A 27,055-nucleotide genomic window follows, 5' to 3' on the forward strand; every position below is an offset into this window, starting at 1 on the left:
GGCTGTGCTTTGTTGAGTTTTCTAGATTCTTATTCAAGGTATAATCGGATAAAAATGCATTCACTAGATGAAGATAAAACAGCATTCATGGGTGAAACTTCAAATTATTGTTACAAAGTGATGCCTTTTGGATTGAAGAATGCATGAGCTACATATCAAAGGTTAATGGACCGAATATTGGTGTCAATGTTAGGGTGAAATGTGCATGCTTACGTAGATGATATGGTGGTCACTTCGGTAGAAGAAAGAAGGCATCAAGAAGATCTGGAGGAATTATTTGCTACGATTAACAAGTATCAGCTCAAACTTAACCCTGAGAAATGTATTTTTGGGGTTAAGGCAGGGAAGTTTTTAAGCTTCTTACTTACTGAGAGGGGGATAGAAGCTAATCCGGACAAATGCGAAGCTATCATAAATATGAGGAGCCCAAGCAATGTCAAAGAAGTGCAGAGGTTAACTGGGAGAATGGCATATTTCCATATTTCCAATGTCTAAAGAAAAATGAAAAATTTCAGTGGTCCGTTCAGTGTGAGGAAGTTTTTCAAAAGCTAAAAGAGTATTTGAGTAAACCCCTGGTATTGTGCAAACCAGAGAAAGATAGTGATCTAGCGTTATATATCTCGGTGACCGAAAATGCAGTCAGTTCGGTATTAGTACAAGAATCAAGGGGGGAGCAGATGCCTGTATATTTCGTAAGCAATGTACTTCATGGAGCCGAGGTGCGATATCCTACTATAGAAAAGGCTGCATTAGCTATAGTTGTGTCAACACGGCGTTTAAGGCATTATATCCAAAATCATAAAGTCAAGGTAATGACGGATTTACCGATTAGGTATATATTACAAAAACCGGATATATGAGGTAGATTGGTCAAATGGGCAATAGAACTCTCAGAGTATGAAGCTCTAATAGTGGGGATGCTTTTAGCTAAGGAAATGGGTGTTTCTAGGCTGTTGGTTAAAAGTGATTCTGCATTGGTGGCAGGACAAGTGACGAGTGAATTTCAAGCTCGTGACCCACAGTTGGCCAAATATCTGGAGATGGTCTGAACCATTGCAAAAAATTTTGTTCTCTTTGAGTTTGTACATGTCCCGAGATAGCAAAATTGTCGAGCTGATTTGTTATCAAAATTGGCTAGTTGCTCAAAGCCGGGACAACATAAATTTGTGATAAGAGAAACGTTGATATCCCCTCGAGTTGATACACGAGAGAAGTATCAAATCATGGAGGTTCAGATGATCGAAGAATCTTGGATGACACCGTTGAAAAGCTATCTTGCAGATGATCAATTGCCTGAGGATGCGGATGAGGCGAGAAGAATAAAGAAAAGCTCAAGTCGATATACATTGATTGATGGCAATTTATTTAGGTATGGGTTTTCTCGACCTTTGTTAATTTGTGTAGATATGAAGGAAGCATCTCGAATTATGACCGAGCTCCACGAGGCATATGTGGAAGTCATATCGGTGGAAGAGCATTAATGTTGAGAATTATGTGTGGGGGGTTTTTCTGGACCACTATGAAGCATGATTGCATGGAGTATGTAAGGAAATGTGAGTCATGTCAGAAGCATGCAGACTGGAACAATGCTCCACCTGAGGTGTTGCATTCTATTAATGCATTGTGGCCGTTTCACACTTGGGGAATAGACATTTTAGGCCTGTTCCCTAAAGGAGTGAGACAACTAAAATTTTTTATTGTCGTTGTTGAATACTTTACAAAGTGGATTGAAGTTGAGCCTGTAGCTGTGATTTCTGGTAGTTGAGTTCGGGAATTTATCTGGAAGAATATAATATGTAGATTCGGTGTTCCGCACCGGATTATCTCGGATAATGGGACTCAATTTACATGCTCACAAGTAAGGCAGTTATGTGAAGAAGTTGGAGTTAAACAGGTCTTTTCCCCTGTGGAGCATCCTCAAACGAATGGTCAGGTAGAGGCAGCTAATAAAGTGATACTTAGGTGTGTTAAACGAAGATTGGCGGCAACCAAAGGGGAATGGCCAAATGAGATACACCGAGTACTATGAGCATATCATACCACACCTCAGTCATCTACCTGAGAGACTCCTTTTAGTTTTGTATATGGCACTGATGCTATGATACTTGTGGAGGTTGTAGAAAATACTGGAAGAGTAAGGTCATTCGCCGAAGAGGTTTCTGAAGTAGGGCTTCGTGCAAACCTTGACGTCATAGAAGAAGTTAGGGAATTAGCTCGGATTTCGGGAGAGGCAATAAAAAGGAGATTAGAAAGAAGGTACAAGACTAAGGTGATACCTAGAAGATTCCAGACAGAAGATTTAGTATTAAGAAAGGCCCAATTAATTCAGATAGATAGCAAATTGGCACCAAAATGGAGAGGTCCTTATCGCATTACGGAGGTGCTAGGAGAAGGAGCTTACAAATTGGAAACATTAGATGGTAAGGAGATACCACGAACATGGAATGTAGCGAATTTACGTTTTTATTTTAGTTAGGAAGATAACCTTGTTTTGTAAATTATTTTTATATTTTAGCTGAGTTGCTTGATGTATAAAAAGAGCCTTCGTGTTCTATTCCAAGCCGAGTTGCTTGATGTATAAAAGAGCCTTTGTGTTCTATTCCAAGCCGAGTTGCTTGATGTATAAAAGAGCCTTTGTGTTCTATTCCAAGCCGAGTTGCTTGATGTATAAAAAGAGCCTTCGTGTTCTATTCCAAGCCGAGTTGCTTGATGTATAAAAGAGCCTTCGTGTTCTATTCCAAGCCGAGTTGCTTGATGTATAAAAGAGCCTTCGTGTTCTATTCCAAGCCGAGGAGCTTGATGTATAAAAAGAGCCTTCGTGTTCTATTCCAAGCCGAGTTGCTTGATGTATAAAAGAGCCTTCGTGTTCTATTCCGAACCAAGTTGCTTGATGTATAAAAAGATCCTTTGTGTTCTATTCCAAGCTGCTTGATGTATAAAAGAGCCTTTGAGTTCTATTCTAAGCCAAGGAGGTTGATGTATAAATAGAGCCTTCGTGTTCTATCCCAAGCCGAGTTGCTTGATGTATAAAAGAGCCTTTGTGTTCTATTCCAAGTCGAGTTGCTTGATGTATAAAAGAGCCTTTGAGTTCTATTCCAAGTCGAGGTGCTTGATGTATAAAAAGAGCCTTCGTGTTCTATTCCAAGCCGAGTTGCTTGATGTATAAAAGAGTCTTTGTGTTCTATTCCAAGCCGAGTTGCTTGATGTATAAAATAGCCTTTGAGTTCTATTCCAAGCCAAGTTAATTAAACATTAAAAAAAACTGAGAGCTCGATGAAAAACCGAGGTACGAAAGTTAGGTGGTGTGGGTAGGAAAGCTAGTTGGTGTTAATTAAACATTAGAAAAACTGAGAGCTCGGTGAAAAACTGAGGTAGGAAAGCTAGGCGGTGTTAATTACATTACAAAACTGAGAGCTCGGTGAAAAACCGAGGTAGGAAAGCTAGTTGGTGTTAATTAAACATTACAAAACTGAGAACTCGGTGAAAAAACCGAGGTAGGAAAGTTGGGTGGTGTTAGTTAAACATTACAAAACTGAGAGCTCGGTGAAAAACTGTGGTAGGAAAGCTAATTGGTGTTAATTAAACATTAAAAAATTGAGAGCTCGGTGAAAAACCGAGGTAGGAAGGGTAGGTGGTGTTTAAAACTGAGAGCTTGGCGAACAAGAAATACTAATAGTAGGAAACATTAGAATTTTATAAAAACTTTGAAAGTATTCTTAGCATAGGGAAAATGTTAACATAAATGATAAGATAGGAAATAGTAAAATGTTAAAAGTGAGGCACAATAGATAGTACAAAACAGAATGCCAGACTACAAAAAGGGACCTAAAAAATTAAAAAGATTCTAGTCGTTGGTTTCAACAAGCTGCCCGTCGACAACGAATTTGGAGATGTCTGCTTGGGATAAATCTGCATCGGGGCAGAGAATACGAACTTGATCAAGTGCGAGTTGAAATCCATATTTAATGAAGAACTGATTTGGTCTTTAAGAAGTTCTGAGCTTTTAAGGAGATATTTCTCTTTAAGGATCCAGGCTTGTTTCTCGGTTTCCAGTTTTGTCAGTTGGTCGTTTAAGTCCGATAGTAGTTCATCTTTCTTCTTTACCGGAGTTGCTAGCTCGGCGACTTCGGCAATTAGGCGAGAGTTTTCGGTCTGAGAAAAGACCAAAGATTGCTCTTTCTGTTCTAGGTCTGGGGTCTTCTGAGCAGACAGGTTGGTGAACTGGTCCATCAGCATAAAGCTGGACACTTCAACTTTATGGAGATTTGCTAGAATACTTTCGTGAAGAGTCTTGAGGTCTTGAGTCTTTAAGAGGTTGGCATCATGGCGGAGAAAGTTGTGTTTGCGGCCGTGCTGGGAATGGTGGAATTGTGGATGCCAGAAACTTATTTCAGTATCATCCACTGTTTGCTGAGGGGCAAGTTGAACCTGGGAAGTTGAGTGTTACGAGGTGGCTTCAATTATCTTCTTACCTCGAGGTTTGAATTTTCTAGTAAGGGGCTCGGGATTGGGCTCCGATATTTTTTCATGGAGATCGGCACGAGGAGGAGGTGCAGAGGGGCTAGCACCAACTATTGTAGTTTTTTGTTTTATAAGTTGTCGAGCTCGTTTTAGCATATCCTTTTGAGACATTGCCATTAGGCTTTCTGCAAAAGACGATAATTTGGATAAATAAAGAGGAATAACAAATACAGAGTAATAAAGAAGATAATAGTAAAAGTAAGTACCGATGTGGAATTTTAGATCCACCACTCGGAATTCCAGCTCTAATAATTTTCGAGTATCAAAAATAACATCCATTTGTTCCAGCATCAAGCAGTCTTTTTTCTCGGAAGGGTCCAGGTCTTCTAATTGTCGGGGAATTTGTAGGTTAGTAAACTAACACTGATATAAGGGGAATCCTTCTAAGAGGGAAGGGTTGTGTTCAAGGGCTACTATTTTTATGAAAATACCTTTAAAGCCTTTGTAGGACGAGTTGTATAAAGTCAATAGACCTCGGCCACTGACTCCACTAAGGGATGCCCACAGTTGTTTATGTGGGGCTCTTAATTCGAAAAGGTAAAGAAACATATTGGTTGACGGAGTGATGCCGAAGTGGGTGCATAAGATTTGGAAGGCATGTATGAAGGCCCAGCTATTAGGGTGTAATTGACATGGGGAAACTTTTAAAATGGTAAGGAGTTCTTTTTCAAAGGTATTAAAAGGGAGCCTTAAACCTAATTTTGTGAATAAAGTAACATACATATAGGTGAACTTCTGAGGGGGGACAGGGAATAAGGTACCGTCTCTACAAATAGGTTTATCACTATCACAAGTAGTAACGGCTACATCAGTCTCATTGCTTTTACACAAAGTTTGATGGCGTCTAAAGGCTCTGATCCTAGTTAAGGTGGTCATAGACGAGGTTTCCTTTCGTAAAGCAAGAGGAGCCCAAGAGTAGAGGGAGTTATAGTAGATACTCATAGTGGCCAGTTGCAATGTGGTAGGAGGGATTTAAACAGAATAAATTAAGGATAATCAGGGGAAGAGGAAATGGCAATCGCAATGCTAAACAGAGTGCAGAAACAAAGACAATGCATAAGAGGCAGTCATTGGGGACATTGGGATAAGCATAAAAATGGGAAAATCGAAGGATGTGATCGAAAAAAGGGAAAGAAGAAGAATACCTGGAGGAAGGAAGCAACAGACGAGAAAAAATGGAGGAGGCAGAAGAAGCATGGAAAGTGAGAAGTTGAGTGGTTATTTAGGGTTGTGCATTTGAGAAGGTCAAGAGGGAAGGGAGTTATGCTGATTGAAATTTAAAAAAAAAAAGATTGTTTGATGGATTACACGTGGCCGCAAATGTCTGAAAGGTAATTATGGTTTCATGGAAAGTGGTGAGGGACAGTTACTGAAAAGACAACTCCTACTTTCCTCGTTCTTGAGAAGAGGAAATGCATAAGTTGGAGAGCTATGTATCTGTCTGGGAATAGCATTTCGTCATTATGCCGAGGCATCGAGAAAGTAACTTTAGTCATGGGACGAGGTGATGGTTAAAGGGGTTCGGTATAAAGGCGAGATGACGAATACATGAGGAGATCGATGCGAGTCTGAGGCGTTTGTAGAAAATTGAAAGATAATTAGTGTCCGATATTTGGGGGATTTAATTTTTAGAATATTTAGGAGGTTATTTTTTAAATATATTGAGTGGTTTTCAGGGGGGAGGTTTTAGTTATTATTTTGGGAGATATTTTAGGGAAAAAGATAATTTTATTTTGTTATGTATCTACAAAATCCAATATTTGTAACTGATTATTCTACAAATACAAATTTTTCTCCCATGGTCAAGGGACAAATGGTTTTTGACCTAACCACTAATTACACAATTATGTAGTATACACGAGTCTCTTGGGAAACGATATCCCAGTTTTACCGGTTACTACTTGCGCGACTTGGTACACTTGCCAAAGTCTTAACATACACACATAAGTTTTTTCTGAAAATTAGGACTTTCTCAACACTTCACATTTCTCTCATTCTTATCCTCAATTTACAACATTTACAGACATACACCATTCTAATAAGCAACCCAATGTGCCATATTCGTTATTATGACATCAAATTTCATTATCCTTTTCTATTCTTACAAGCATAAAGAATTAAAACTTCAATCATGTTTCCAAATAACTCATTAATCCAACATGTTTCAAATCATATATTTTCACTAAAAAAACCCTAAACCACTGTAATACTTAGAAAATCCACAATTTCACAAAATTAAAAGTCTTAATTAACTTCACATTTTGAACTAGAATACTCTTCAGAATAATTTATTATCTTTCTCATATTTAAGTCAACATGCAAATAAAATATTCATACCCAAATATTTAAACAACAATATGACTTTAAATTTTGAAAACAATTTAGCTCCCCTTACCTAAATGGGGGTATTCACTAAAATTTTGTGTTGGGCATCGCAAATTTCTCCAAAAATTTGCCCTATACACAATTAAACCTTAAAATAATAAATTTTATGACTCTATGGTCAACACTAGATGAAATTTTATCTAGATTACAAGTAAGAAAGCACATGCAACCCTAGAATGTTGCATGCATTATAAAAACTAAAAGCAACCCCAAAGAAAGATTTCACTCACCTTATGTTAATCGTTCATAGTAGATCAAATGACTTGTCACAAAGATTACTTTTATTGTTTCTAAAATTTATAGATGACAAAAAAATTTGAAATTTTTAGAAGAAGAGAAGATAAGACATATGAAGGGGATGGATTGAAGGTGAAGAACATGTTTTGTGTTGTGAGGGATAAATCACTTTGCCCCTAACTCAATTTCCTTTTTAAAAAGACTAACATACCCTTAGTTATTAGTTTTAACATATATGTATATATACTTATGCTTTTTTTGTTGGGTCCTCACATTCTCCCTCACTAGAAGAATTTTCGTCCTCGAAAATTAGCTTACCTAGACAAACTCTAAGATATAATTATTGTTGACATGTGAAGCCAAGGTGGTATGCCTCTTGAATATTTGATGAAACCCTTTTGAACTACCTTGAAGTCATTATCATTGGAATGAAGCCTACATTGATGAAGATAAGGAGATTTGATGGTATTCATGGTGATTAAGGTTGGAATGTGTGCTTTCCACATGGTTACATCATTAAGAAAGTGTATTTGAAGTTTGTACTTCATATTGTAGACCTTGTAGCATTAATTTGATGTATTTGGTCTTTGGTGTGTCTTTTAATTTGTTGAATGGTTTTTCAACAGGTTAAAATATCTCTTTTAATCTGTTGAATGGTTTTTAATCGACTGATTTCACTTAAGTCAAGTGAAATCAACAGATTGATTTGGAAATCAACTTGTTGAATTTCGTAACAGTTTGACTATAAGAGTTGTGATTTTCGAAAGAAAGGTATTCTGATCATTTTTTAGCACACAATTATTTTGGCAACTTGTGGAAACTCTCTCTTTCATGATCATTCAGACTACAAAGTTGAAGATTGATCTTGGATCAATTCTTGGAGCTTTTGGCTTGTGTTTGAAGCTTGGAGAAAGTGGTTTGTGGTAGGCTAGGTTGTGCTACCACTGAGGTTTGATCTTTCTCAAGCTTTGTGTGTGTGCCTGGTGGTTTTCCAAGTCTCCAAGAGGGTTCTTGCTTTGTTGGTGTGATTCTTGTGTGATTCAAGAGTCTTGTTTGTTGTTTTTGCATATTTTGAAAGTGTAAGGGTGGATACTTTATAAATCTTTTGAAATAGCGCAAACTCAAGCTCAGGTTGCCTTGACAAACTGGATGTAGTTCAGGTTTGAGTGAACTAGTATAAAAATCTTGTGATTCAATCTTTTCTCTAACCCTTCTCTCTTGCATAATCATTTAAAGTTTAAAGAACTTGAGCTTTAATCATCATTTTCGTGTATCCTGCATGTTTTCATGACATTTGTAGCATTGAGCATGTTTGCATAATTAATTAGAACCTATCTTGATCATTCTTATGCACTGTTCCTGGTTTAAAACACGAATCTGCATTTCTGCATTTTTCCTAGTATTTTACTCAACTGTTTTTCTGTTTCAATCGGTTGATTATTCCAAAACAGAATATGTTTAGTAAAATCAATCAATTAACTCTATTTTTGACCGATTGAAAGTATACAGTCGAGTAGCTTTTGCATCCTAACTTGGTGATCTAAATATTCAATTAAAGGTGATTTTTAGCTTTTAAAGATAGCCTAAATTTTTAACTAGCCAATTCAATCCCCCTTCTTGACATTTCAACCATTTCAAAACTAACAATTATCTTATTCTCTTCTTTATCTCTATGGTAAAATCACTAGATACAATATCCTAAACTTGTTAATGGTATAACTCTTAGAAAACATGTTCACCAATAAAAGGATTTAAAAGGTTTTATTTCTTAATATATAAAAGGTTTCCTACATACATAAAGATGTTTTCAACTAGTCTTAATTCATCCTACCTTTTTGCTTAGTCTATTGTATTAACTCTAGTTTATGATGCATGGATATGATTACTATAATATAACTTTGTAGGAGGAACCTTGTACTATAAATATCAATTTTCTACCAACAACTTTAAAGAAAATACATTTTTAATGGAATTTCAATTTCAATTTTTGAAAAAACAATTAATCGGGCTTTTTGTTTATTTATTTACTTTGTACACTCCCAAATGTAATAACCCCACACCCCTTTATATTAAGTTTTATTTTACCTTATGTACCCACATTTTCACTAAGCACACACCCTCACTCCTTTAATTTCTTTTTTTAGACTATGATGCGTTTCCTTTATGCACCACACGTTTCTCTATGTGCATCCTATTTTCATGTGAGTAATTTTTCTCATTGCACCCACATACTCACTTATACATTCCCATTTTCTATTTCCAATTTTACATTTTTTTAATTAAATATCACATTTCAATCATATCATTTTCAAAAATAATAATAAATATTTTAAATTGAAATAAAAATTAAAATAATTTTCATAAATGATAAAAATAAGAATAAATAAAATTTAAAATTATTTTCTTTATTTTATCTTTTAGTGTCTAATCGACCGTTTGCGTAGCACGACACTTCTTTTTAAATACAAAAATTATAAAATTAATTTTGATGTTTAATCGACTGTTCGCGTCGCACGACACTTCTTTTTAAAATACAAAAATTATAAAATTAATTTTGGTGTTTAATCGACCGTCCGCGTCGCACGACACTTCTTTTTAAAATACAAAAATTATAAAAATAATTTTGGTGTTTAATCGACTGTCCGCGTCGCATGACACTCCTTTTTAAAATACAAAATTATTAAAATGATTTTGGTGTCTAATCGACCGCTCGCGTCGCACGACATTACTTTTCAAAAGTATAAAAAAATCATAGAAATATTTTGGTGTCTAATCGACCGAACGCGTCACATGACATTTATTTTCAAAAATATCAAAAGACAATTTTAAGAATTAAATATTCTAATCAAGTTTTATCAAGAACTATGTGATCCTTGATTCTCCATTGTGAATGGAGATACGTAGGAGCAAGGCAAGTCCTTGTCAGGTTCACTTCCCAAAGATTAAAAGGTTTTCCAAATCATTTTCAAATAGTTTTATAAAGAACTACGTAGCCCTGATTTTTCATTTTTAATGAGAATACGTAGGACCAAGGTTTTAATCCTTGTCGGGTCCCTTTCACTCCAAAAATAATTTTGTTCAATATTTTCTTATTTATGGAAAAAATAAATATTTAAAATAAACACACCATTCTTGTTGGTTTTGGTTTTTCTCAAAGCAAGTGTTTCCCTCTTTGTTGATACTTAAATCTTATGTAGGTTGTCTTTATGTTCTCCTCTATTTAGATTACACAATTTTCATTGGCTCCTATTCTAGTTGCAATATGTAATATCTAGACTAAACTCATGTCCTCAAACAACTTAGTGATCTTGAATACTTTTTAAATATTGAAGTAAAAGATCTCTCAAATGCTTATTTTTTCCCAAACGAAATATATACTTGACAAAACAGGAATGTCAATAGCTAAAAGATAAAGAAATCTTCACTCATCTTCAAAGAGAATTAAAACTTTCTAAGTTTGAGCTTGGATACATAGGCGAATGTGTTTTAAATCAATCAATTGTTAGTAGTTTACAATATATAAGACTAACTAGATCTAAAAGTAGATATAGTGATAAAGTTTGTCAATTATCTAATAAAATAATTTCTATAAATTTCAAATAAACCCATTTGTATCGTTTGTTTAATTTTAAATAATTAGCATTCAACTTCATCCATTTTTAATTAAAGGTTTAAATATGTTTTTTATCGCATAACTTTAAGTTAAAATTGAAATTAGTCCATCTTAAAAAATGTGACTCAATTTAGTCTTTTGGTTTTAAAAATGCGTGGATTTAGTTATTTTAACTAAATTTAAGTTTATTAGACGTTTCAAACATGTTTCATTATTGCATTTGAATTGTTTATACCATTTGACACATTTTCGTTTTAATGTTAACTAAGAAATATGTTTGAAACGTTAAATAAACTTAATAAAATTTTATTAAAAATTTTAGATCCACGCATTTCTAAAATTAAGAAACTAAATTTGGTCAAAATTTTGAAGATGGATTAATTTAAATTTAAGGGACCAAAAACATATTTAGTCCTTAATTAAATAATGTAACTTCTAATTTTATTTATAATAATAGCATTTTGTAAAATATTCTATTCGTTTTTATAATTTTTTTATTTAAATTTTATACTTTTAAAAGAACAAGAAAAAAATATTTCTTTATTATTAATATTAATATAAAAGAAACAGATATTATTTATCAAAATATAAAGAAAAAATATATTTAAAAACTAAAAATGGTTTACTTATATTTTATTGAAAGAATGGAAAATATATTAATGTTCTTACAAGTGAGAAGACCTAAGGCCACATATTCTCCTTCTCGGTCTTCAAATTTTGGTTTCGAAAATTGAAATACTTGAATTGAGGTACCTACAAATATACTTCGATGATAAGTTAGTGTGTGCAAATAATAATTATTATGGAATAAATAATAATATCCAATCATATGATAAAGAATAGTTTCTTCTTAAGCGTACTTGCTTATTTATATTAGGCTTAAATATATATTTGATCCTATTTTTGTTGATTTTATTCAATTTGGTCTCTATTTTCGTTTTATGTTCAATTAGATCCTCATTTTTGTCAAATTGTGGTCAATTTGGTCCTTCTCACTAACGGTGTTTAAATAGTTAACGTTTTTGAACAGTACATACCACGTGTCAGCTCCTGATTTTTTTGATTTTTTTTTTGATTTTTTTGATTTTTTTTTTAATTTTTTTTAATTTCAAAAAAATGGTCCACGTGTCAAGTCATAATTGTGCCATGTGTCAGTTTGTGGCAGTATTATTTTTTTTGTTCAATTTAGTCCCTATATTCGTTATTTTTGTTCAATTTAGTCCCTATATTCGTTATTTTTGTTCAATTTAGTCTGACACTAAATTTAATATCTTTTATACAAATTATATTAATATCTTTTCTAAAATTGATCTTTAAATTTATTATTTTTTAAATTCAATTATAAATTATTAAATTTAATTATAAATTGAATAAATTCTTATATTTAATTTCTAAATAGAATATAATTATTTAAAATATTATGAAAATATAATTATTAATTTTTTTTCTAATATTTATATTCTAAAATATTTTTAAAATTGATATATAAAAATATTTTAAATATTCAAAATATTTTAGAAAAATAAACTAATATTTGTAAAATTAACATTTACATATAAAAAATTTTAGATTTTAATATCTAAAATGCAATAAAAATATTAAATACTTTAAATTTAAATGTAAATTTTACAAATGTTAATATATATTTTTAAAATTTTAATAATTATATTGTAATAATATTTAAATAATTATATTTTAATAATATTTAAATAATTATATTTTAATATTATTTAAATAATTATATTCTATTTAACAATTGAATCTAAGAATTATATTCAATTAATAATTAAATATTATAATTTAGAATTAAATTTAAAAAATAAGTAATAATAATGTCAATTTTAAAAATTAAATGGTTCTATTTTCACAAAATTTGGGACTAAATTAAACAAAAATAACGAATATAGGGACTGAATTGAACAAAAATAACGAATATAGGGACTAAATTGAACAAAAAAAATAATACTATCAGAAATTGACACGTGGCACTAGCATTGACACGTGGCACAATTGTGACTTGACACGTGGACACTTTTTTTGAAATTAAAAAAATTAAAAGAAATTTTAAAAAAAATTTAAAAAAATTTTAAAAAAATTAAAAAAAACCAGGAGCTGACACGTGGTATGTACTTTTCAAAAACGTTAACTATTTAAACACCATTAGTGAAAAGGACCAAATTGACCACAATTTGACGAAAATGAAGACCTAATTGAACATAAAACGAAAATAGGGACCAAATTGAATAAAATCAACAAAAATAGGGACCAAATGTATATTTAAGCCTTTATATTATTTTTAATGGATCTAAACTCAAATAAACGTCATGATAATTAATTTTAGATATATATTATCATTTGATTAAAACTAATACTTATTGGTCTTCTTAATATTTCTTGTCTTTTACTTCAAAACAAGATTAACATGTTTCAAGTTTACTAATTCATTTACATCCAGCCTAACATTCTCCGCTTATGAACCCTGTATTATTATTAATACTATAAAATCTATTATAAACACACTTTCAATGAGATCAAAATGCATCATAAGAATTCAATAACCCGAACACGTATTACTCTTTAAATTCTTAAATCAATATTAACATTGAACAAGTTTCGCCAATTTGAGTTTTGTTAATCACAGCCAGTTAGAGATTAAGTAATTAAAAAATTATAAAAAATGTGTTTTGATAATTATTGACTTTTAGTAAAAGCCAAATATAATAATTATTAATATTATAAATTAAGGTATAAGGGTAAAAAAGGGAACTATGTATATATATTTTAAACTTTAAAATCCGCTTCGCCAAAGCAAACATGCGATGCGAGGCAAAATATCGTAGAAAGGCATTACAAACAAAGCCATAATTTGGCAACACTGCTTCCTACTCTGTACATCAAAATATTTAAACTGTAAAATGTACATCCACCAAGTGGAGACAAAATATGTAATATGATATGCTTCAAACACCAAAGAGCTTCCCACGAATTTAACACTTCCTCTCCTCCTCCTACTACTTCAATCTTCGTCCATCATATCTGCACCACACCTGCTGCTGCATATAAGTACATAATTCTTAGTTTTCAACAAAGGAAAACACATGTAATCGCATTCATTTGCTATCATTCAACAATATATTCTCTAAATTAGCATGCACTCAATCTGATTTGTGTAATTAACCATGTTATACCCTTTTCACAGGGATATTATCCTTTTCATTGAATTATAATTTAATTTAACAATAATAAATGCTGGATAACAAAACCACTTATAGTATCAAATGATATTACTTAGAAGTAAAGATTATATACTCTTCTGTATCATGTAATTTGTATCATTTCAATTTGGTATCAATTTTGAAGGTACCAAAAACTTATTTAAGCTATGTTTTATGTTTTTAGTCCCTGAATTTGGACATGAGATTGAAATTCGTCTTTAATACCAAAAACTTATTTAACGGGTAAATTTTATTTGACATATCAAAAATGTTTACAAATAGAAAATAAAGTAAGAACATGTCAAATGATATAAACAACTCAAATGTTAACATCAAACGCATTTGACACGTCAAAAAAGTTTAACATAATTGGCTTAGAAGAACTATATTCATTAATTTTTTAAAGTTTAGAAACCAAAATATATCAAAATTTCGAAGAGAAACGAATTTCAATTTAGCATCAAAGTTCAGGAACTAAAAGCTAACTTAAACCTTATTTACTCCTTACTTGACAAACAATATTAGGTCGTTACTTTTAAGTAAACAAGTATTTTAAGGATTTCAGATCTATATTAATCCCAATCTATTCTTGATTTCTAAATGACATGATTTCAAGAATATGAGCACTTTCTCTTCTAAGAAATGGAAGGAGTCTGCGTGACCGTATCCAAGCAATCGTACGAGAAAAACGAGAGACAACACTAAGGACCTTCCTATAACGATAAGTTTATATGAACACTCAACCTTAAATACTTGTTTTATCTAGCCTTGGTGTGTTTATTCAAACCCTAAGATATGTATGATGAGATAACTTCTAATGTCAGATCTCCTAGAGGCAAGACTAAGGACATCCCTGAAAGATTAAGTTTATTCAACCTTGAATCCTTGTTTTATCTAGTTTGGTTGTGCTTACCAAGGACATTAAAAGAATATATCCTCACAAGCATTTTTTTTTTCTTCGGATAACCTGGCTTAGATTGAGAAACCAAGGAAGAAACTAACTCTAAACTTGAACGTAGGACATAAATATTTTAATACAAGGGTGTCTTCTTTAAAAGTACAAGAGTATCTGAATTGTACTTTTAGGTTCAGGTATTAGGTATCAGTGAGTACAAAATGATGGAAAATTAATATTTTTAATACACAGAAAGCCGCCAATGATTATTTATAACTGCAGAGTACCTATCAAGATGAAATAGAAGTTTTTCAATGTTGCTATATGACTAAAGTGAGTTGTGAAAGTGAGGCTGAAGCCTAAAGAGCACTGGACTATCTAGTGAAAACTTCAATTAAAAGTGAGACAAGGGCTTCAGGCTACATAGAGCATCAAGGTTACAGTCTCAAACCCATAGCATACCTACCCTCGTATAATAAACTGATAAACCAAATGGATTTACTATTCTCTTTAAATCAACACTCAACCTTTACCTCGTTTGGGCAGTTAAAACAGAGTTCTTTGAACTAGCCATGTCATCATCGTTATCAGAATCAAAATCTTCACCACTCCATATGCGACGTTTTGGTCTTATATCCATGTGCTCCTCTTCCTAAAACCATTTACAGATTAAAATCAAACAAGAAAGAAGAAAATGGAAGAGTAACTATATGGATAACTAATTAGAGTAACAACCTCTTCAGGAACTTGTATAATTGATGGTGTTGTTTGAAAAGGCACACTGGGTGCATGGGGAAGCCTGGAAAGTTGTTCCAGTAATGCATTCCTGGAAAATCAATTAAAACAAAACCTTAATGTTAGCTCCAAGGAAGTCCTGGCAATAATCACAAGATGCTGAAGCAGTACATGGCTAGATTAGCAAGAACAGAAAATATCTCATAAACATTTAATTTAACTATTACTGTGCATACCTAGCTAAAACTTAAACATGGTAAAATATAATTCTTTTTTTTTTTAATCTCTAGGGTGCTAGCATCTACTACAAGGGAGGGGGATTTGAAGTGGGATCCCCAACCATTGATGGGAAGCTGGTTTTCACCTTGGCTATTTGCTCAATTGGCTTTGGCAGTGAGCTACTCCCATAACAAACTCAGTATAATAGTGCAATCTAAAGGTGGAAAGCTCGTGTCAGGTTTCCTGGTTGACATGAAGAGGCATTTGGGCATAGATGATAATCTAAAATTGTAACTTGTAACAACTTCCCAATGATAACCAACTCCCAAAACAAAAACAGAGAGACTTGTTTTGTCACTATATGCATGAGAAAAAGGATGGTATAATCCTGCTCAAGTTCAGTACTAGCCTCCCTGGCCTAGGCACAAAGGAGAGACAGTTTGCTACAGTGGCTTTAGATATTTGACGTCTAGAAGAACAATCCAAGAACAGAAAGGGCATCTTCCAGGTCTAAACTATAACTTGTTCAGACGAATGCAATTATTTATATGATTCTGAAAAGTTGAAGCATGATACTTGCAGAAATGATGTGACTTAGCAACTAAAAAATATAGTGCATCTGACTAATTAGATTTACAAGCATTAACTAATATTCATGGCCAGATCTTTTCCTCAATCAAAAAGAAAAAAGAACTGAAATCAGAATCATGAATGGTGATACAAGAGAAAAAGCAATAATTAATGTAAACTCACCGCATTTTTTCCAGATCCCTGGGTGTGTTTAAGTTTTCCATGTTGGATGGCTCAGGATGAAGAGTATAGTCTGGACCAAAATATTCATAATATTCATTGTAAGGCAACTTTGGATTAGGCTCCACTCCTACTGCCACTGCGGTCTACAACAAAGAAAGTGCAAAATGGTAATAAAAAAACTATTAGGCCATAACTAAAACCATCTACAATTCCATCCAAGTAGGTACAGAAAGGGACCTCATAACACCAACAACGGGCAACATTCCGAACTGTATATCCTCCCCCACCCAACACCATTAGAGGAACATTGAATGATCTGAGGAAACGAAGGCAATCTGCATGACCCTTCACAGTCAAGTTGAAGCAACCCAACCGGTCACCAGACAAGGAGTCAGCTCCACACTGAAGAACAACTGCATCCGGTTGATAAACATCCATGACTTTTTGAATGACGGGACGAAACAGAGAACGGAAAGTCTCATCATCCAATCCATCATTGAGTGGGACATTTAGAGAATAATTCTTTCCAGCACCCACCCCAATGTCTTTAATGTGCCCAGTTCCTGGGAAAAAATCCCCAAACTTGTGAAATGACACTGTCATGACTCTATCAGTAGTGTAAAATGCCTCCTCGACCCCATCTCCATGGTGAACATCAATATCAATATACAGCACACGCTGACCATCACCAATGAACAGATAGCATGAAGAATATAGTCAGAAAAGGAACAAAGGAAAATTAACTCTAATAAAGTTGACAAAGCAAACACTAACAAGTAACAGAGAAGCCGTTTGTGTAAAAGTAAAATCATAATTTTGGTTTTCACATTCACAAGAACTACAAAAAATTTAAAGGATAAAATATGATTATAGTTCCACAGAATATCTGAAAATTCAGCTTTTAGTCCCCACATTCACTAAAATTGATATTTTAGGAAAATTGATTTTGAATGAAATTGAATTTGATTAAAATTGATTGGAGTTAAAAGGATTATATCTATTATTTTTAATTTAAAGATTGTATCAAAGTTCAGCACGAATTCCAATTTTGACTAACAGCATATTTAACCCAATCCAACTGCTGCCTACTGTCGCAACATCTCATAATCACCCTAGACCCAGAATCAATTCCTCAACGAGGAGCTAGGCATGCCAAAACTCACCGAATCACAATAACTAATGTTTCAATGTGATTCTAAACAATCTAAGACGAAACCAAACACGCACCTAGACTCTCTTCAAGTACTAAAAAGGTGTCTATTTTGAAAATATAAACGGGGTATTCGTGTGTTGGATTGGTTGGGGTTCACAGTAAAATTAAATTCATATCGATCCTATTTAATTGCGTTGGTTTGCTCCGAAAACAGATAATAAAAAAAATACCCTATGAACTTTGAGAAGTTCAAGAATGCCAAGAACAATGTCGTTGACGTAGCAGAAGCCGGAGGCCTCAGCCTTCTTGGCGTGGTGCAGGCCGCCGGCCCAGTTGATGGCGATGTCAGCCAATGGAGCCGCCGGCAGATGCGCGACAGAAGTCGAAGAGGCCGTCGAAAACGGGGCAGTCCTCCCCGACGTTGAAGCGCTTGAGCTGGCGGTAGTGGGAGTGAGAGTTCTCGGATAGGATTTGCGGCGAAACGGAAGACAGGAACTCGACGTAGTCATCGGAGTGGAAGCGACCGATGTCTGCTTCCGCCGCCGGAAAAGGACGATTGACCTGCATCCGGCGGTGGAGACCGTAGTGGACGATGAGGTTGTGGGCCATGCGAATGCGGTGCGGCTTCATTGGATGTCCTTGACCGTAGTAGTAGTCGCCGATGCAGGGTTCGTAGAAATACGTGACTCTCCGCTTCATGGCGTCCGTACCCACCGACGGTAACGACGCGCCACTCTCCGTCTCTGCTCTCTCCCCTCTCGCCATATCTCTCTGCTCCGACCAACAAAAAAACCCTTCTTCTGTGTTCCCTCTACTACAACATCAACACTCTCCCTTCCACCTTTCAAATTTTATAGGGTACGCACGCACCATTTGATTATTCTGTCATTGCAATTCCAAATCAAAAGTAATCAATTTTGCATAGCTTGTAATAGAATTCATGCTTAATTTTAAAGAATATATTTATTTTTAGATACACATATTAAATATTTGGAATATAATTTCACCGTGTTAATTTTTAATATAATAGAAATCGTAATGAATACTAATATTAATAATATTTTTTATATATTTAATAAATAAATACTATTATGAGTTTAATATATTTTTGGTTAAATCATTCTTTTGGTCATTGGTATTCAAATTTTTTTCTATCTCACATTAGTCCTTGATTTTTTTAAAATGATTCAATTTGGTCAGTTAGTTTGATCAAATGGTGTTAAAATCAATTCATACGTCAATTTTTGGTTTTTTTAATTTTTTTAATTTTTTTTAAGTTTTTTTATTTTTTATTTTTTTACATGTGTCACTTCAGAATTGTGTCACGTGTCAAAATGATTCAATTTGATTCCTAAATTTGTTTTTAATTTTAATTTAGTCCCAATTTCTCTAGCAATATTGTCACTTCTTAAATTGAGACTCAATTTATTTTTTTGTATAAATCTTATGATGATATTCTTACTAAAATTGACATTTTTATTAAATATTTGTAGAAATATTTTTAAACAAATTTTTTATTTTTAGTTTTATTATTAAACAAAGTTAAACCCCAAACCCAATTTCAATAATTAACCATTTTGTCATCATATATAAAGACATTATATCATACAAACTTAGTGAAGATTAAAAATAAAATAATTTGTCACAAATAAGTTTAGGAACTAAATTTCAAGTTCAAAACAAAACCAAGTTTAAAGTTTTGTATATAATTTAAAGTTAATTTAAAAATATTTCTAGAAATATTTAATAAAAACATTAATTTTAGTAAGAATATCACCATAAGATTTATACAAAAATTAAATTAAGTCTCAATTTAAGGAGGGACAATATTGTTTTATTTTTACAAAAATTTGGACTAAATTAAAACTAAGAACAAATATAAAGACCAAATTGAATCATTTTGACACATGGCACAACTGTGAATTAACATGTGTAAAAAATAAAAAATTCAAAAAAACAGAAATTGACATGTGGCATTTACTTTAACACCGTTTGATCAAACTAACGGCAAAAACCAAATTGAATCATTTTTAATAAAACAAGGACCAAATTGAGACAGAAAAAAACTTGAGGACTAAATTGGCACTACTTGACAAATACAAGGACCAAAAGAGTAATTTAACATATATTTTCTTATCTAAATTATGATGGAAAACTACATTTCATTATTGTTCCAAAATTTAATAAACTTTAAAATAGATGTTGTCCTCAATATCTAATTGTGTTACAATTTTTTTGACATGACAATAAGGTGATAGAGAGTGTTGCTTATACATAATTTTGAAAATTTTGTCTAGTGTAGGATTGCTTCCACCTTTCTTCTGTTTCTCCAAATTTCTCCTTTCCAATCCATCTCTCTCATCATTCATTCCAAATCTCATCATCCACCTTCATCTTCCATACACGTCAACACCCACATAGACCATATTCTTCAACACCTCTACCATTTCCATCATCTTCCCTCTCTTTGTTTCATCACTAATTGATGGCAAACCCCATAGCTGTGACCAAGAACATACAAAAAGATTGGGCTTCATATGTGGAAGGTGGGCCCAAGCTCTTATCCTCTTGGGCCATCAATGAGTTTTTGTTCTTAGTAGGTAGGTTTCTTTTAACCTTGTATTAGTATAGGATTTTCTTTTGGGCCTTGTGCTTGTAGTGTAGGGTTTTGAGCCTAAAGGAGATGAGCCTTAAAGAGACACATGTGTCTAAGATTTTTACCTTAGCTTGTGGTGCATGCCTTCTAGAAGAAAGCTTTTCTTATTTGCACATTGGTTTATGGACGTCTTTGGTGGAGAAGTGGAAGGAGATCCATGGAGAATGCTTAGGATGAGTTGAAATGCAGCGAAATTTGAGAAGAAGGTGAAGTGAACTCTCGAAAATGGAGGATTGATGAAGATGAAGAGAAGAATTGGAGCTATGATATGGAAGGTGGCTAGAGGAGATGTTGGAGAAGGATAGCCAAGTGTGCTCTCAAATAAAAGTAGAAGGAGTGGAATGCTCTCAACAACTATGCTTCTACTTTGCAAATTCAAGAGTAACCCTTACATGTGCATAGGAAGCTATCATTTATAGTAGATTAGCTTCCTTAATGCAATTCAAATTAAGCACAAATGTAATGGAGAGGTAGCTTGGAGAGCAAGCTGAATTCTCAGCCATGTGATGTAGGGAGTGATGCAAGACGACGCCAAGTGTCCTTGTCACACACTTCTTGCCACCTTCACACTTTCCTTGCTTTGGTCATGCTTAGCTTGCTTGTCTCCATGTGCAACACATGCCTAAGTATTCTCGGCCAAAAGAGAAATTGGTTCGACCTAATTGATGCACCATGTAATCACAAGTGTTCTAGCTTATTTTACTGAAAGCAAATCCTAAACAATGGCCCAATTTAAATCTAGACTACTTCCTCCATGCATCAACTCATATTTTAGAGATTTCTTTAGCCCATGTGAATAAAGTGAAAAGCCCATGATTGACTTGATCATCTTGTGAGAGGCCCATTTGTATCTTCTTCATCATGCTTCTAGTGATTGGGCCTCTAGATGGGCTTGGGCTTGTTAATGCATTTGGGCTTAGGCTCTTTGGGATCACATCATTGGTGGAGAGAGTTCTAAAAGTTTGTTGGGCCTCTAGGAGGAGTGGTCTCCAAGGTTGTTAAACTTGAGAATTTACGTAAACTCGTAAGAGCCTAGTAAACTCGAATCGTAAACTCGTAAGAGTTTACTTTAAATTAAAAAAAAATTATAAATTTATAAATAACATAAAAATGTATTATTATATGATATTATAAATAACTTTTTATATTTTTTATTGTAATATTATTATTATTATTAGCTTATCATATTATAACTTAAATATTTTTTATATTTTTTTGTACTATACTATGCAGCCACGACTAGCATGACTTACGGTCCTAGCCCCCAACTTATAGTCCTACATAGAGGGAGTCATTGGTTAACTATACAAAAAGAATCTACATACACAGGGACTAAAGGGACATACTGGTAAATGCTGCCTATTCTAAACTTAGGAAATAATAATTGAATTTACAGAATCCAGTCATAAGTCTGCCTTGGTCAGGCCCATACAAGCCAAATAGAGGCTCAGCCGATGAGCCAAGTAATCTGTGATTAATGTTATATAAATACAAGTGGACTTAAATAATTAAAGGTACACAATTCATTAATTCTCTAATATGTGATTTGACTTTTGAGAGCTCTCACTGACTTGATTGTCAAAGTCTTTTCCACAAGTAACTTCAAAAACATCCAATTTGGCAACATTGCAAGAAGACATATGCAACATAACCAAGGAGTACCCATCTTAGGAAATCAAAGATTGGGTAAGACATAATTTGTGCTCACTGATATTTTGTTATTGTTTCCACAGAAACAATTGGCGCCCACCGTGGGGCACGAGTTAGTATCTTACCAAAACAATTCGAGAACCTGTGAAGATGGTTTCAACATGTAGCAGAGCTGGTGTCTCAAAGGAGTTGGAAACAAGGCCTAAGGAGGTTGTGACAAACTAGTTGGACTTGGCTTCCACCCTGGAAGGGCAGACCAAAATGCAACATGAGTTCACTAACTTCAAGAAGCGCAACACTAATGAAATGGAGGTGTTGAGACAGGAGAATGCGCAACTTAAAAGGAGGATATGTAAGACCCGAGAAATTTGAATAATTAATTAAATAATTATTTAATAAATGCGGGTAGTATGAGCCTTTAAAGCATTTAATGCGGATTGCTATCATGTGGAAAAGTACTAGCTCAATTGGTGAGAGTACTTTGATTGTGTGAGGAGACTTGGGTTCAAGTCCTAAGTATGCCAATTGTGTATTATTTATTTGTTTTTATTTTTTTTAAATATATGTTGAGCATGATTATGAAATGATGTAATCATTTAATTATATTAGTCATCATGAAACATGAATTGGTTAAATGGTTGAACATTGATTTGGCATTTGTATGGTTATGGGTTCAAGCCTTGGAGAACCCAAATTAAACTTTATTTTTGCTATTTTGGGTTTTGGCTTGAATTTGAAGGGTTAAGGGAAGCCTAGATGCATGGGCAGCCAAGGGAGGCTGAAAAAATCAGACCATAAGGAATCAATGAATGATAATAAACATTGCCATTAAACCTTAAATTCGTTTTTGATAATTATCTAGCTTTAAGGCACCTTTAAAAGGCCAATGTGAGGTAAGAAGAAGAGTTTTGGCAAGTTGTGAGTGTACTCAGAAAACAGAACACGAATTTTGAGAGTAGTAAGGTTGGAGTGAAGCTTTAAAGCTGAATTGGGAGAGAAAGCCAAAGGGAGATCATTGAGGATCAAGAGAGAATTCACAACAATTCCAAAATTAAGCCAAGGGAACCAGGTTAGGGGAGCTGAACCACGTCCTATATGAGTTTTTATGCGTAATTGTATGATTATAGAATGTGTATGTTTGGTTTTTGTTAAAATTGCATTGAAATCTGAATTTCTGGAATTTTCTCTAGAAATCGCTTGGCGGGCTGCTCATAGCCGCCAAGCGGCACATGCCAGTTTAGTAAGTTTCTTGGTTCCCTAAGGAACCGCCTGGCGGTGAATCCCTGTACCGCCAGGTGCCACGATCCTCCAACCCAGTTTCTGGGTTTTGTGATGAACTGCCTGGCGGTGATGAGCACCCGTCAGGCGACGTGAACCTGTTCATTTGATTTTGATATTTTTACGTGTGCTTGAGTGATTCTGATTGAGGAAATGGGAAGTCCTTATTGGTTCTGAGTGTTTGGGCATCATACATAATTGAATTACATGTGAGTGATGGTCAAATGGGACGAAAATTGAATTAATATTATTTGGGGTTGAGATTGTTATCGTGACACTAAGTTAAACGAAATAATGTAAGGGGTTTTCGTATAGTGGGAGCCATAGGAACGAACCATGATCTTAAACTTGTGAGTGTAGCCTTTGAATCGAAAAAATCAATGGAAAACATAGTAGTTGGGGATTGGTTAAAGCTCGCAGGTGCAGAGAAGAAGGTTAGGATTCCTAGAACAGCAAGAACCGCTTGGCGGCACATTGGTTACCGCCAGGCGCCATATCAGAGATGTGAGGGGTGCTCTGGTTCACCAAAAATGCTGTTTTTCGTACTTTTCGTGCAACAGGAACCGCCCAGTGGTAGTACAGTCCCGCCAGGCGCCACATCCTCACTTTTGGGCACTAGGCGCCACCATTTTTCTAGTTTGCGCAGTTTTCATAAAACTGCAGTTCCCGGTTCGTTAACCGTCCGATATAGGTGAAATTTTGACAGGTGGTCCATAACATGTGGTTCTTCACTTTGAACGGTGGAGATTGGATTTGGAGGTCAGTAGCTAGATATATAGATTTCTTAATATTGGTGATTTTGGAGTGTGTAAAATACATGAACAAGCTCTAGATAAGTTCAAGTAACTTCTAACGAAGCATGATTGGGTTATGTGGTAAGTATCTATCAATTTGAATATTCCTTTGGATTAGTCACATGTGGAGAATTAGTTTGGTGAAGGCATGGGTGGCAATATTAACTTGCATTGGTGCATAAGATCATGTGCTTAAAATTGTTAGAGTGTTGCTGCTTATATTTTGTTTGAGCATGCTTGGGATGGTCTATATGACTAGGGCATGAATGCACATGTGAGATGCTATGAGGCCTAGAACATTATAGATGGCAATGCTTTTCATTAGGGGTACTCTAGAATGAGAGCAAATGAGAGCAACCTGTGTGAAGTGTGCTTGAACCTGAACTAAAACCAGTAATGTGCAAGAACTGGTGTAGCGACTGGCGGTACGTGTCCCCCGCCAGGCAATTTGGAGGCGGTAGCGACTAGCGGTATGTGTCCCCCACCAGGCAATCTAGAAGCGGCAGCGCCTAGCGGTACGCGTCCCCCGCCAGGCGATTTTGCTGTAGCAGATTGGTGTTATACTTGCTATGATGTGCGTGATCTACAAGGCTTCTAGGATATCTTAAAGGTCGGCTTGCTGGTGTTCCTTGAGTTGAGCTCGAAACGTATCCCTTGAGTTGAGCTCGGGATAGGGGTTAAGCACGTGGCATTCCTCGAGTTGAGCTCGGAATGGCATCCCTCGAGTTGAGCTCGGGATGGCGAATGAACCCTTGAGTTGAGCTCGGGTTGGCGAGTGTTGCCGGTGTGAGTGTGCTAGTTGTGGCTAGTACGGATGGGTCCAGATAGATTGCCCTCCTCAGTAGTTGACTGACGAGTTTGGTAGTCTTGGGACGTTACGAATTATGTTCGTATATGGGAACTCCACCTGGCGTTACGGTGTATGATCCGTAGCATGGTTACCCGCACGTGCTTTATCGGTTGTGGCCGATAGGTATGGCAGCAAGACACCTTGAGGTACCCACTAGAAGATGTAGAAAACGAATAACATGGTGGTGGCCATGTGATGTGATATCAAATGATGGAATTCCTTTGGTGTGATTGTGTGATTGGTATATTTGTGTCATATATATATATATATATATATATATATATATATATATATATATATATATATATATATATATATATATAGATATGTTTGTTTTGTTAGCTCATGCCATCTGCTTTTGTTTGGCGATGATCGCGTACGCGGTACACGGGAGCATATAGTGTTGCAGGTGGATCTGGTGAGGCTTAGCAGCGGAGTGGGGAAAACTCATGGGAACAATTTTATAGAGTTTTATCACTTATGGTTTTGGAATAAAGATGTAATCTATTATGAGACTATTTTGGTATTTTATTGAATTTTGAGAAGATTTGAACTTAGAGTTATATTTATTATGAAATAAATTCTTTGAAATTCTCACATTTTTGGGAAATGGATTTATAATAAATGTGATTTTATTTTCTTATTTTATATTATTTTTTTAAACCCGTAATATCCGACAGGGATGTTATAGGATAGAGGCAGATGCCACCCAAAAGGGCAAAGAAAAGGAGGACTCCAACACCCTTGCATGTCAGCCAACTAAGAAAGAAAGCGAATACAACCCTACCCCCTACACTATCACCACGACCCACCACACAACCACCCTCCCCACCCACCATTCACCCACCCTCCCCACTACCTATATCCCTCCACATCATCACACCACAACCTTCCCAACCATCATCCAACACCCCATACCGATACATCCACACAAACGTCTCCATCCTTTCATTGATGGCATCATAGTGATGAAGGCTTGGTCCCTACTAATGATGATGGCCCATGGCACATGCTTAGAAGAAAGGGAGTTCCTTGGTCCCTTCCTTTGCTTTTATTTTCTTTAGTTGGAATTCCATTAAGTTGACTTGGTTGACTATTTTTAAGTTGACTTCTTGACCTTGACTTTGGGTTGACTTGTTGACTCAAAAGATTAGCTTATCCTAAAGCCAACATGCTAAACTAGCTTTATTTGTTTTGTAGGATAATCAAGGAGGTGGTGCACAAAGTAGACAATGGGCATATGAAGACAAGGCCATGCGGAGGAGAGAGAGATGGCAAAGCTTTCTAGAAACATCTAGAAAGGATGACCACATATCTTGGCTACCAAGAAGTCTAGAAATATCTAGAAGGAGCATCCACCTTGCCTTGGCCAAGAAGGATTCTAGAATGTGTCCATGTGCTCGTTTGTTGACCTACTTTCTAGACTCTAGGTTTTTGCATTGTAATCCTTTTTAGCTTATTTGTTTTTGCTAAGAGGCCCCTAGACACTTCTATTTAAGGGGACCTCTAACACTTGTACAAGGGTTGGACATTTTGGAGAAATTAAACACCTTTGTGTATAAACCATTGTGAGAGTCTTCCTCCCTAGGGAGTGAATGCTTTTAAGCCTTATATTGAATCTTTATTCAAGTGGCGGCACACATCCACTCATCTTCAAGGTTGCCATAGCTTCTTCTAGCCTAGTCTTGCAGTACCGTGCTTCTCACATTTTTATCATTCCTTTTCTTTCCATTTTATGCTTTCTTCTTCCTTTGTGTGTGATGAGTCATTATTTTCTTCCATTCCACTAGCCTTTGTGTACCCATTAGACAATTGATTAGTGCTTAATTGTTCCTCATTAGAGTGTTTTTCATCTGTTGGGCTTTATTGGGCCACTGTTCCGAATTTGGACTAATTTCACATTATTTGGCCTAATTTTTGTTTTTAATTATTTTTAGGTATTTGGGTGAAGCAATTTTGGAGCTTGGACATTAATATTTAGTTGAAGAGACTTTTCACATCATTTCCATGTCATTTCCACGTCAGCAAAGTCAATGGGTCAACATTTGAGGCCCAGAGTGGCATTTTTGTAATTCTGCGGCTCATAATGGCAGTTTTGTAA

At 34.7% G+C, this 27,055-nt stretch overlaps 1 protein-coding gene across 1 annotated transcript; it reads right to left on the minus strand.

The window, feature by feature from the left end:
• Positions 1-13,504: 13,504 nt before the first annotated feature.
• Positions 13,505-18,527, minus strand: LOC114164659 (histone deacetylase 6-like). The gene is made up of 6 exons (XM_085667145.1): positions 17,957-18,527; positions 16,811-17,251; positions 16,574-16,716; positions 15,602-15,692; positions 15,400-15,518; positions 13,505-13,809 (listed from the first exon to the last, which is right to left on the minus strand). Exons 1-6 carry the CDS (start codon positions 18,233-18,235, stop codon positions 13,773-13,775), a joined length of 1,110 nt encoding a protein of 369 aa, XP_085523271.1. The 5' UTR covers positions 18,236-18,527; the 3' UTR covers positions 13,505-13,772.
• Between the last annotated feature and the right edge of the window lie 8,528 nt (positions 18,528-27,055).

Source organism: Vigna unguiculata, chromosome 9 (assembly GCF_037176805.1).
Source record: "Vigna unguiculata cultivar grain cowpea cultivar isolate G323 ecotype 2 chromosome 9, ASM3717680v1, whole genome shotgun sequence".
Taxonomy (NCBI): domain Eukaryota; kingdom Viridiplantae; phylum Streptophyta; class Magnoliopsida; order Fabales; family Fabaceae; genus Vigna; species Vigna unguiculata.